Genomic DNA, 12,894 nt, shown 5'->3' with positions numbered 1-12,894 from the left:
GTAGAATTATAATTGAGCTTCGATTCACTTGCTGTGGAACCAGATGTTCAGACCGCAGTTAAATTTATCAGATTTTTGAATCGAATCAACTGTCACAATTACCGTCGACTCTTTTGCTATCGCTAGAAATTCTGGGTTCTAAAAATATCTACGAATTTCTAAAAAAAGAAAAGAAATAAAAAAAACTGAAAATATCCTCTCGAGTCTATCCCTTCCACCGCTCACGTTCTCGGATTTTCTTTCACTGTGTTGACCGTCGGCCTCATCCCTGGCCGTTCTTATCTGCCGCCTCTGGGATTCTTCAAATAGCTCGCCGTACTCTGGTTCCGGCCTGCAGCTCCCCAGCCCAGGGCCGCGGGCTACAGCCGTTCCTTCTCCCTGCTCCTCTACCCTTGCTTCTTCCACGCCGTGCTGCTTTAGCTCGGGGATAAAATCCCGTCGCGCGCAGCCTCTGCTCACCGTGGCTGGTGCGCTCATTTCCGTCGAGCTCCTTCTCTGCCATGGCCGCCGTCAGTTCCTCCCTGCCCAGCTCCCAGCACCGCGCTCCCTCAGCTCGCGGAGCTTCTCCTCGCCCCGCTCGGCCTCTGTTTCTCCCTGCTCCCGCACAGCCGCGCGCTCTGCTTACCATCGCAAGCTCGCCACACCCCTGGACGCCTGCTTCTTGTCTGCTCGGCGCCCCTGCGCTTGCTCGCTTGGATCTCCCTTGCCATGGCCGTACGCTGCCGAGCTCCAAGCTCCAACTCGGATCTTTCTCCCTCGTCTTCCTTCACACGAGCTCGCACCAGCCTCTGCTTCCTGCTCGCCATGGCGCTTGGCATCCAGCTTTCTGCGCACCGGCTCCTTGCTCCAGCTCCCACGCGCGTCCGAGCTCGCCCCGGCTCCAGCTTCTCCCATGGCCGGCGATACTCCAGTCCTCTGCGCAGCGCGCACGCTTAGCTTGCCTCTCTTGCGCGCAGTCCTCTGTTCCTGCGTGCCACAGTCGCCCAGCTTTGTTGCCGCGCCCAGCCGTTCTCAGCTGCTCACCGTGGCCGGCTCCTGCTTGGCCACCATCTCCCATGGCGATGGCCGCCGAGCTCCCTTGTCGTGGCTGTCACGTCCCTGCGCCCAGCCTTTAGCTCAATCCGTATGCACGCGAGCTAACTGGTGTGCTGCTGTTCTAGTTCGGATCTCGCCCATGGTGTCGATCGGCTATTGGTTTCGCCGGTTGTCGATTTTCCTATTCGCTATGGTCATCACGTCAGCCGTCCCTATCCGAACTTGCGAGCTCGCCGACTGACCGTCGTGTTCCTTGAAATCTCTCGTCGGTCGACCTCGCGACTTAGTTCGTCCGTCGTGCTGGTCGCTGTCCCATACTGTACCTATTAGCTCGGATCCTGCCCAGCTCGTCGTCGTATCGTTTACCGTCGAGTCGTCGAACCCGTCATCCTCTGCTCAAACCCCACCTCACCAGCTCGCTTCAAACACGATCTCGTCGTCAAGCTTTGCCTCAGCCTTAGCTCGTCGGTCACGCTCGCCAGATGTCCGATCGAAGATTTTATTCGGAGACTGTTGACACTCTCGCAAGCTTTAAGTCGGAATTAATGGACGGTAAGTGGATTCGTTATTCCAGTAGACTAAATGTGATATTTATTAGACTACCTGAATCGTTTACGGTGGTTTGATCGATAGTCGTACATGTTGCTGCTCCCTTGCGTTATAATAGTTATTACGTTCTAGGTAGTTTGCTTGGGTTATTAGTTTCGAGTAATTTAATATTAGTACGGTATTCAACATGTAATCGACGAAAAACCTAGATTCATATTCGTTAATCAAAGTAGTGAATCTAAGCTAAATTTATTACTAGCGCGCAAGTTGTTAGCCGAATTGTTAGATGGATTAAATAAATATGTGTGAAGTGAAATAAAATTAAATTAGTTCTTGGCTGCAAAGTGGTATAATTTATAAAGCGGGGGATGAATTTAGCATTTAACCAATTAGCTAATGAGTTGTGTTTAGGCTGATTATGTTTAATGTGTTGTTCGTGATGTTTGTGATGTTTGCGTTAGGTTCGAGAAGCGTAATTATTACGCGTAGTCCTATATCGGTAACTAGTATTTTCGTATAAAATCGTACAACGCCTAGCCGCTAGGTGTTTAAATCCGCTATCGCGTAACACTATTTAGGTTTGTAATATTCCTGTTTATATGCATTCATGTGCATCGTGCATCTCAATTAGGTACGATAATTGATCGCGTGATGCGGAAGACGAGCCAAGTCGACCCCAAACACGGGCTAATCCACAAGATGGTACTGATGAACGAAACTGAAGATGGACAGACGGAGCAAGTATCAGAACAAAAGATGATCGTCAAGTGGACGTCGTCTAACAAACACTAACTTAGTGTTTATCCCAGGCAAGCCCCGGTGCATGCAACCCCTTTCCTTGTGTTTTTAAATACTTTTCGCACACTTAAGTCTAGTGAAATGAGCATTAGGTTCATAGGAGTTGCTTGGAACCCTTTGATGCATTGCTTTCCTTGATATTTATACCTTTATAGATACTTCTGTGAAGTATCAAAATATGATTTACAAAAATGCTTAGCCTTGCTTAGATCTTGTGGATAGAGGTTGTCCTCAGTCTAACCCGGGAGAGGATGGCTTCTACCTGCAAGAATATTTTCATTTGGAGCAATAGTGGGATCTTACTGCAAAGTTCCCTGTGATGCTCTTTCATCCTAAGGAACAGACACAATCCTAAGGATGGAAATACTTAAATTGAGACTTGGGTTAGGAACAGGTGATGTTCTACCCAGGTTGGTTAAGGATTAATGCGTATGTAGGCGTGCTGACCGAGGACCCTTTAACTGGTCACATGCCTCGTCATGGGTAAGCCTTGCCTCGGGCAGACTAAGGCCAGAATAAGATAACACGAAATGAGCGTGGAGCGGTGGCGAGAGTAGCGTGTACCCTCCGTGGCAAGAGGCTGGATGGTGGTGTATCTGTGCTCTCGGTTTGCGTGAACCTGATCTGGTCTTAAGAACCCCGGTGGCGGGTTGACATATGCAAGGGTTAAGTGCTACATATGTCGTGTGATTGGAGATCCTCAGCTGAGTATAATCGATTCGGATCGCCGTACCTTCGCGGTTATGAAGACTTGGTCACTTTTCTACAACCTAAAGTCAGGATGTGAACACTATGGATAAAAATGATGTTGTATTGATGAGATGTTGAAATTAGACTAGATGCAAATAGAGTCTATTAATACTTAATATGGCGTTAAAAGATTGAAAGTAAGGACTCACTTTAGTAAGCTACTTCTGCAAAAATATAAGTTGATTTTTGCTAAAGCCTCTCCTTGACTCCTATTTATCCAGCATACCCTTGAGAGTCTTTTTCTTAGTCGGGTAAGACTTGCTGAGTAATTCCATACTCAGGGTTTTATTCCCTGTTGTTTTTCAGGTTCTAACTTTGTGCTGTTGTTGATGGTGTTAAGTGCCGGTGGGCTCGGCCTTCTTATAAGTCTAAGTAACCCTTCTATACTTCTTATTGAGGATGATCCCTTGAGCTAGCATATATTTCAAACTTATACTTTTGTAATCACTCCGATAAAATAATATAAAAATTTTGTAACTTGTAAAATTTGGTAATAGTATTTCCGCTGCAAAAATATTGTGTGTGTGATTTGTGTTACTTAATCCCGCGGTTCTGGTTGTAAGTGGTTTATCCGATGTCCTTGGGGCAATCGGACAGATCCTGTTAAGTTATATGGTGCACATGCATAGCCGTCTGAGGTCTTTGGGACAAGGACAAGTGCATGTGGGCCCAATAACTTGGAGGTTCTGCCACAGCTGGTATCGGAGCTGGATTAAGTATATACAGTCACATACATATTTTCAAAACAATAGTTTTGGTTTCGAAAAACCTATTTTCAACTAAACATATTGTTTGGCTTTGAAAAATAGTTTTGAAAAACTATAATGCTAGCGACATCCTCTGTTAAGCCCTAAACTAAGGACTATTAGGTGGCTTAGTTGAAAACCACTAACCCACAACCGGGTGGGTATTGCATACATGTGTATTGTTATTTTTGAAAACCATTCCGTTTGGAATGGATCGACGCCCAAGGTAAGGTGAGTTGTGAGAGCATGACCGAACAACCGTCGGTCTAGGGGAATGCTTAATTGTGGCGCTTGATTATATACATGTTCTATATTTGTATATATGAAAGCTGCGATGTGGAGTAATTACTTTTCTGGGAATTCAGTACCCCATGGATGTGTATGGGCATACAGACATGGGAATACTGAGAAGTGTAATGTACTTGTAACGACGCACCTACGCTCAGGTAAGAAGGTGAGTTACCATAATGAGTTGCCCTATGGTTAAAGTGTGGCAACGGCGCCTATGCGTGGCTCGGCGCTTAATGATGAGCTGGCCTCCATATAGCAATATATGGAGTATAAACTGTGATAAACTGTCATGTGTGACTTGCATCATTGGGAAATGGGCTGTGATGGATTTTTCTGCAGGTACACTAACCTCGAAAACGTATGTGTAGCTGACGACTAGCAAAATACCGTGAGAGTCGTTAGTATGCCACCGATATAGAACGTTATTGCCACAGTGTGTTGGCAAAAACTCGTGAGGACGTATAGGACGAGCATGCATCCTGGTTGTTGCATCATGTTTGTTACCTATACATCCAAAATGCTTATCTCATCTTTATTCCAGCAACCATTGATTGTAGATAATGTAGTGTAATGCAGTATTATGGACTTCGATAAAATAGATGTCCTCCGTTCTTTAGATAATCTATTTAGTGTCATATGTGTTTTCCCTTGTACTGGATGTGCCGATAGAAGGTTGTGACCTATTTGTTTAAACCAAAAATTAGGCCATGTTCTTATTTAGTGAACCATGCCCCAAATTTGAATGGTCCATTATCACTCCATGACAAAGCCCATACAAATAAATGCGTAGATAATTTCTTTGTTGGACATAAATTGTGCCTAGGCTTAAACAAGAATCTCGAGTCATGTTTCCTTCTAAAACCATTCCCTTGTTTATTGGTGCAAGCTGATGTACCTTAACCAGTTCGCCTGTTCTTAAGGATCGCCATGTTGAATTATCAACCCAACCTAGGAAAAGTATGTCCGACCATTTTCTTGAATTTGATGCCTTTGATTTCCCCCATACCTATCGAAGGCATACCAACTTAATCTTATGATTGTTTCCCCTCTGTATCTAATCAGATACTAATCCTTGACCCTTGTACTCTCTGTGATGGGCATAGAGATATGCTTGGGGCTGAACTTACAGTCTCCCATCGTACTCCCTCACCACACAGTTTAGGTTATGGCCATACCTTGTTCATTTCATCAGGCCATGATCTATTTGGCTCTCTATTTGTAATCATTCTTACAGGTGGAGTATCCCTTTGTATATTGTCACCCTTGCCCAATCCATTGGTGTGGCGCGATATTTCTTATTGGTTACGTCTGGTAATGGTGTTATGACTAAAACCGATGGTGCCGTGACGAAATCGAGGGCCTCCTGTGGATGCATACACATGGTTGCGCTACTTGGCACGCGCTGGTATCACAGTTAGTAGTCATAATCCATTATGAGACTATATCGATATGTTATATTTGCACAATCTGTTTTTACCACGTGAGATTCATTATTGGTGCCAGTTTTGTAATGGTGTCATGATTAAGGACTTATGGTGCCGCAGCGAAACTGAGAGCCCCTTGTGAATGTACACGCAAGGTTATGCTGCTTGGCGCATGCTGGTATCGAGGTCTCTAGTCATGATCCAGTGTGGAACTACACTAATATATTATCTTCCGTAGATCTCTTCCCTTGAAACGATTTCGGTGTTGTTTGTCAAGTGATCAAGCAACATCTATCATCTCTATTGGATCAAAAGGGCATACCACTTCCATGTGTGGTCTCTTTTTCCTTGACTTTGGTAGTGACTGCACACATACATGTCCCCTTTGCATCCTTTGTGTAAAGGTGAAGCCTTGGAGCTTTTTAGTGTTGAAAAACCACTGATTAGCTCTCAAAATAGAGATTGACTTTCCCTGCTGCTGTGATGCAGGAGTTGTTCATTTGCTCCCCTATTTAATCCATGTATTTCCGAACCCTGTCCGTTCATCTCGCATGAAGAAACGGATGAACAACTTAACCAAATAGATTTCTACCCAAATACATAATCTCTTGTTAATATGAGTGAGCTCTCGACCGTTGGCTTACCGATGGTACTGAGGGGACTTGCTCAATGTCAAAAGTAGTTCAACAAGTTGGTTTTACTAACTTGTAACTGCATTGTAAACAAAAGTTGAGTTAGACATCATTTTATCGAGTTGTCTAAACTCACTTTAGTTCAACCCATCCTAAGAAAGTACTTATGAAAATCGAGATTAGGTCAACTAATAACCACCTAGCCATCGCTCAAGTCATGTCTCGATCGCCTCACGTGTGCTTTTCTAGCATGTGTGATCACAGTCGAGCCATGGTTAATGCTCGATAAAATGGGTTGGTTGCGAATGTAGCAACTACAGATCCCTCCGCTGGTAATTCACTCGAATCTATACCCTCATTCGTGGACTTGAATTCTCGGTTTAGCCACATGTTAACCGCGATAGTATTCAACATCCCCACTTGTCTCGTGTGCTATGAGCTTATCGTGACCACTTGTTGGTAAACCTCTTTTTGGGGGTTTTACCCAAGATGGTGCATCTGATTCTGCTTGGATAAAATCGCGTATTTACCGCTCGCCCAATAGACTCAGATAGTGCAGTGTCATCAGAAAAAGTAAACTGCACACATGGAACCTTATGTGTTCCTCTGGCAGGCAACGTCTCTATTTGTGGGTATTTCTAAATTGGCTTAAGTCGATACATGATATGTCCACTAGAGAAACCATATCCGGAGACATTCGTCTTTACTTGGATTGTCTTATGATTAATGCTGATATGGACATGAGTTACATGCTTCTCTACTCTTAGAAGTCTTTCGCTCCGAATCTCGGGACGAGATTCTTTTAAGGGGGGAGGGCTGTAACACCCCTGGTGTTTATATTCTGCTCGACAACGAGTACGTATTTAAGCACGTAATCAATGATAAAACGGATTTTAAATTTTAAACATCTTCGTCTATCGCGATTTTTATATCGCATCGGTGTCGTCTGTCGCGAGCGCGACATCGTTTTTATTTCTATCTATCCGGGCTCTTCCTAAATTTTCGTGATGTTCGGAACATATTTGTTCTGAAAATCGGTGCGTCCGATGATTATTTAAAATTCATCGCTCGCGTGAATACGAATTTGAAAGCTCGACCCACTCGGGTGATTTTTATCCCGGGTAAATTAATTTAAATTCGATGACAAAAGTGTTAATGCAAAATTAAATCGGACCACACCCGGAATCCAAGAAAAACCAGGCGTAGAATTATAATTGAGCTTCGATTCACTGGCTGTGGAACCAGATGTTCAGATCGCAGTTAAATTTATCAGATTTTTGAATCGAATCAACTGTCACAATTACCGTCGACTCTTTTGCTATCGCTAGAAATTCTGGGTTCTAAAAATATCTACGAATTTCTAAAAAAAGAAAAGAAATAAAAAAAACTGAAAATATCCTCTCGAGTCTATCCCTTCCACCGCTCACGTTCTCGGATTTTCTTTCACTGTGTTGACCGTCGGCCTCATCCCTGGCCGTTCTTATCTGCCGCCTCTGGGATTCTTCAAATAGCTCGCCGTACTCTGGTTCCGGCCTGCAGATCCCCAGCCCAGGGCCGCGGGCTACAGCCGTTCCTTCTCCCTGCTCCTCTACCCTTGCTTCTTCCACGCCGTGCTGCTTTAGCTCGGGGATAAAATCCCGTCGCGCGCAGCCTCTGCTCACCGTGGCTGGTGCGCTCATTTCCGTCGAGCTCCTTCTCTGCCATGGCCGCCGTCAGTTCCTCCCTGCCCAGCTCCCAGCACCGCGCTCCCTCAGCTCGCGGAGCTTCTCCTCGCCCCGCTCGGCCTCTGTTTCTCCCTGCTCCCGCACAGCCGCGCGCTCTGCTTACCATCGCAAGCTCGCCACACCCCTGGACGCCTGCTTCTTGTCTGCTCGGCGCCCCTGCGCTTGCTCGCTTGGATCTCCCTTGCCATGGCCGTACGCTGCCGAGCTCCAAGCTCCAACTCGGATCTTTCTCCCTCGTCTTCCTTCACACGAGCTCGCACCAGCCTCTGCTTCCTGCTCGCCATGGCGCTTGGCATCCAGCTTTCTGCGCACCGGCTCCTTGCTCCAGCTCCCACGCGCGTCCGAGCTCGCCCCGGCTCCAGCTTCTCCCATGGCCGGCGATACTCCAGTCCTCTGCGCAGCGCGCACGCTTAGCTTGCCTCTCTTGCGCGCAGTCCTCTGTTCCTGCGTGCCACAGTCGCCCAGCTTTGTTGCCGCGCCCAGCCGTTCTCAGCTGCTCACCGTGGCCGGCTCCTGCTTGGCCACCATCTCCCATGGCGATGGCCGCCGAGCTCCCTTGTCGTGGCTGTCGCGTCCCTGCGCCCAGCCTTTAGCTCAATCCGTATGCACGCGAGCTAACTGGTGTGCTGCTGTTCTAGTTCGGATCTCGCCCATGGTGTCGATCGGCTATTGGTTTCGCCGGTTGTCGATTTTCCTATTCGCTATGGTCATCATGTCAGCCGTCCCTATCCGAACTTGCGAGCTCGCCGACTGACCGTCTTGAAATCCCTCGTCGGTCGACCTCGCGACTTAGTTCGTCCGTCGTGCTGGTCGCTGTCCCATACTGTACCTATTAGCTCGGATCCTGCCCAGCTCGTCGTCGTATCGTTTACCGTCGAGTCGTCGAACCCGTCATCCTCTGCTCAAACCCCACCTCACCAGCTCGCTTCAAACACGATCTCGTCGTCAAGCTTTGCCTCAGCCTTAGCTCGTCGGTCACGCTCGCCAGATGTCCGATCGAAGATTTTATTCGGAGACTGTTGACACTCTCGCAAGCTTTAAGTCGGAATTAATGGACGGTAAGTGGATTCGTTATTCCAGTAGACTAAATGTGATATTTATTAGACTACCTGAATCGTTTACGGTGGTTTGATCGATAGTCGTACATGTTGCTGCTCCCTTGCGTTATAATAGTTATTACGTTCTAGGTAGTTTGCTTGGGTTATTAGTTTCGAGTAATTTAATATTAGTACGGTATTCAACATGTAATCGACGAAAAACCTAGATTCATATTCGTTAATCAAAGTAGTGAATCTAAGCTAAATTTATTACTGGCGCGCAAGTTGTTAGCCGAATTGTTAGATGGATTAAATAAATATGTGTGAAGTGAAATAAAATTAAATTAGTTCTTGGCTGCAAAGTGGTATAATTTATAAAGCGGGGGATGAATTTAGCATTTAACCAATTAGCTAATGAGTTGTGTTTAGGCTGATTATGTTTAATGTGTTGTTCGTGATGTTTGTGATGTTTGCGTTAGGTTCGAGAAGCGTAATTATTACGCGTAGTCCTATATCGGTAACTAGTATTTTCGTATAAAATCGTACAACGCCTAGCCGCTAGGTGTTTAAATCCGCTATCGCGTAACACTATTTAGGTTTGTAATATTCCTGTTTATATGCATTCATGTGCATCGTGCATCTCAATTAGGTACGATAATTGATCGCGTGATGCGGAAGACGAGCCAAGTCGACCCCAAGCACGGGCTAATCCACAAGATGGTACTGATGAACGAAACTGAAGATGGACAGACGGAGCAAGTATCAGAACAAAAGATGATCATCAAGTGGACGTCGTCTAACAAACACTAACTTAGTGTTTATCCCAGGCAAGCCCCGGTGCATGCAACCCCTTTCCTTGTGTTTTTAAATACTTTTCGCACACTTAAGTCTAGTGAAATGAGCATTAGGTTCATAGGAGTTGCTTGGAACCCTTTGATGCATTGCTTTCCTTGATATTCATACCTTTATAGATACTTCTGTGAAGTATCAAAATATGATTTACAAAAATGCTTAGCCTTGCTTAGATCTTGTGGATAGAGGTTGTCCTCAGTCTAACCCGGGAGAGGATGGCTTCTACCTGCAAGAATATTTTCATTTGGAGCAATAGTGGGATCTTACTGCAAAGTTCCCTGTGATGCTCTTTCATCCTAAGGAACAGACACAATCCTAAGGATGGAAATACTTAAATTGAGACTTGGGTTAGGAATAGGTGATGTTCTACCCAGGTTGGTTAAGGATTAATGCGTATGTAGGCGTGCTGACCGAGGACCCTTTAACTGGTCACATGCCTCGTCATGGGTAAGCCTTGCCTCGGGCAGACTAAGGCCAGAATAAGATAACACGAAATGGGCGTGGAGCGGTGGCGAGAGTAGCGTGTACCCTCCGTGGCAAGAGGCTGGATGGTGGTGTATCTGTGCTCTCGGTTTGCGTGAACCTGATCTGGTCTTAAGAACCCCGGTGGCGGGTTGACATATGCAAGGGTTAAGTGCTACATATGTCGTGTGATTGGAGATCCTCAGCTGAGTATAATCGATTCGGATCGCCGTACCTTCGCGGTTATGAAGACTTGGTCACTTTTCTACAACCTAAAGTCAGGATGTGAACACTATGGATAAAAATGATGTTGTATTGATGAGATGTTGAAATTAGACTAGATGCAAATAGAGTCTATTAATACTTAATATGGCGTTAAAAGATTGAAAGTAAGGACTCACTTTAGTAAGCTACTTCTGCAAAAATATAAGTTGATTTTTGCTAAAGCCTCTCCTTGACTCCTATTTATCCAGCATACCCTTGAGAGTCTTTTTCTTAGTCGGGTAAGACTTGCTGAGTAATTCCATACTCAGGGTTTTATTCCCTGTTGTTTTTCAGGTTCTAACTTTGTGCTGTTGTTGATGGTGTTAAGTGCCGGTGGGCTCGGCCTTCTTATAAGTCTAAGTAACCCTTCTATACTTCTTATTGAGGATGATCCCTTGAGCTAGCATATATTTCAAACTTATACTTTTGTAATCACTCCGATAAAATAATATAAAAATTTTGTAACTTGTAAAATTTGGTAATAGTATTTCCGCTGCAAAAATATTGTGTGTGTGATTTGTGTTACTTAATCCCGCGGTTCTGGTTGTAAGTGGTTTATTCGATGTCCTTGGGGCAATCAGACAGATCCTGTTAAGTTATCTGGTGCACATGCATAGCCGTCTGAGGTCTTTGGGACAAGGACAAGTGCATGTGGGCCCAATAACTTGGAGGTTCTGCCACAGAAACTTAGACATTGCGGTAGAGATAGCAACACTTAGACAAAACCTAGTTTGCGCATTCTAGATTCATTATTTGCATAGGTTTTGCTCTAGGGATTTATTTGTGGCCTAGTTTAGAGAAAGTTTTAGAAGTACTAATTCACCCCATTCCTCTTAGGCATCACCTATTTCCTTCAATTGGTATCGGAACCTGGTTTGGCTCATTTGAAACGATTTAGCTTCACCGCTAAAAGAGCTGACGCTTTTTAGAGAAAGGGGATGGATACTGTCACACCTGGTTTTGGAAGGCAAACCGAATGCGAACCATGTACGTGTTAGGATCCACAATTCACGTACACATCAGTTACATAACTGGAAATCATCACACAGTGGTCAAATAATAACATAAAAGGTAGTAATAGTCGATTACATCATGATGTCCGAGACATCCACATAGTCATTAACAGTTATCAAAGTGCGGAAAAGAAACGTAGATACACACGGCCTTCACAGGCAGCCGACTGGGGGTTTGCCGCTAACCCACGCCTAGAACTCATTGTACTCTTGAAACTCCTGGAAGTCCTCCTCCACGACTTCATCTTCTCTTGAGCAATGGTTGCAACGTGGACAACCTGGGGGGTTTGGTGTGTAAAGCAAGGGTGAGTATACATCAACATACTCAGCAATTGTCCCGTTTGGCTTTAGTGGACTAGCTTTATGTGGGGTTAAAGTCCAACAGTTACTTTTAGTTTGTCAGGTTATTATTACTAGTAGAGAGCCAGGTTTTAGCATTAGCCCAAGTTGTTAACCCAAAAGTACCCTTTCCAAATGGAAAGAATACCAGAAAGCATTGCCATAAGCATAATCAAAACCATCATCCTCGTCACCACCTGTAAACCAAACATCTCTGATCAAAGTATCTCTAATAAATGTATCTCTAATCAATGGAGCTCCCTTGACCGCTCATAACCGTGAGCACGGCTGATATATCAGTTTCATAACACTATGTAGAGGTTGAGCACTTTACCCACAAGCCGTGATTCCCTCTTGCCTCGGGTCGATCAAACCCTTAAACATTACCAAGGTGAATAGGCAGGGTTTCACTACGTATCCTTTACAAAGATTCCCTGAGGCTGTAGCCGCCCGTTAGGTTTCCTAAATGTACCGCACTCCTCCACAAGGGGCAATCCACCCTCAGCAGAGTGAGCCGCATACACCGAGCCCCATTGACGGCACGACGGCGAAGCGAACTACACCCTAGTTCCTCTAATTATTCAGCTAAGGGCATCCCATTCCACCCTCATGGTTGCATTATTTTCCTGGGCGGTCATCCAACGAACCAGTCCTTATGGAGAGGCACTCGAGAAACCGCTCGAGTCCCCTTAAATGCCACAAGTATCATCATCATAATAAAAAGGGAAAACAACGTATCATAAATAATCTCATCATGTTCATTGATTAATGTGAAGCACTAGCATAAAGCTAAGCCAAAATAACCCAACCCAAATAGGTAAACAAGGACAAGATAAACAAAAGCTAGTCAATCCTTAGGTATAAATTGTGTAAATGCGGGGAGTGAATTATAAAATAAGTAGGACATAGATGGGTCAAGGGACACTTGCCTTCACCAACCAGCTACTGCTCAGGGTCTTCACCTACAACTCCTTCGGA

The 12,894-nt window shown here is 45.1% G+C and overlaps 2 protein-coding genes across 4 annotated transcripts; both read left to right on the top strand.

The window, feature by feature from the left end:
* The first annotated feature begins 333 nt into the window (after window positions 1-333).
* LOC100217121 (uncharacterized) lies at window positions 334-10,525 on the top strand. 3 transcript variants are annotated; one of them, XR_004856890.1, is made up of 3 exons: window positions 334-1,587; window positions 2,216-9,007; window positions 9,636-10,525. XR_004856890.1 is itself a non-coding variant. In XM_035965703.1 (2 exons), the coding sequence occupies exon 2, from the start codon at window positions 7,928-7,930 to the stop codon at window positions 8,540-8,542; it is 615 nt and encodes a 204-aa protein (XP_035821596.1). In that variant the 5' UTR covers window positions 334-1,587; window positions 2,216-7,927; the 3' UTR covers window positions 8,543-9,626. The 3 variants fall into 3 exon arrangements, 2 of the variants coding, with proteins under 2 accessions (XP_035821596.1, NP_001136961.1); XM_035965703.1 differs by lacking the exon at window positions 9,636-10,525 and having other exon boundaries at window positions 2,216-9,626; NM_001143489.1 differs by lacking the exons at window positions 334-1,587; window positions 9,636-10,525 and having other exon boundaries at window positions 7,777-9,094.
* Window positions 487-1,919, top strand: LOC109945267 (uncharacterized). Its single transcript, XM_035966263.1, has one exon. It carries the CDS (start codon window positions 501-503, stop codon window positions 1,113-1,115), a length of 615 nt encoding a protein of 204 aa, XP_035822156.1. The 5' UTR covers window positions 487-500; the 3' UTR covers window positions 1,116-1,919.
* Window positions 10,526-12,894: the final 2,369 nt, after the last annotated feature.

This window comes from Zea mays, chromosome 3 (genome assembly GCF_902167145.1).
Source record: "Zea mays cultivar B73 chromosome 3, Zm-B73-REFERENCE-NAM-5.0, whole genome shotgun sequence".
Taxonomy (NCBI): domain Eukaryota; kingdom Viridiplantae; phylum Streptophyta; class Magnoliopsida; order Poales; family Poaceae; genus Zea; species Zea mays.
The sequence above is the reverse complement of the archived record's forward strand: the minus strand, read 5'-3'. Positions and strand labels throughout refer to the sequence as shown.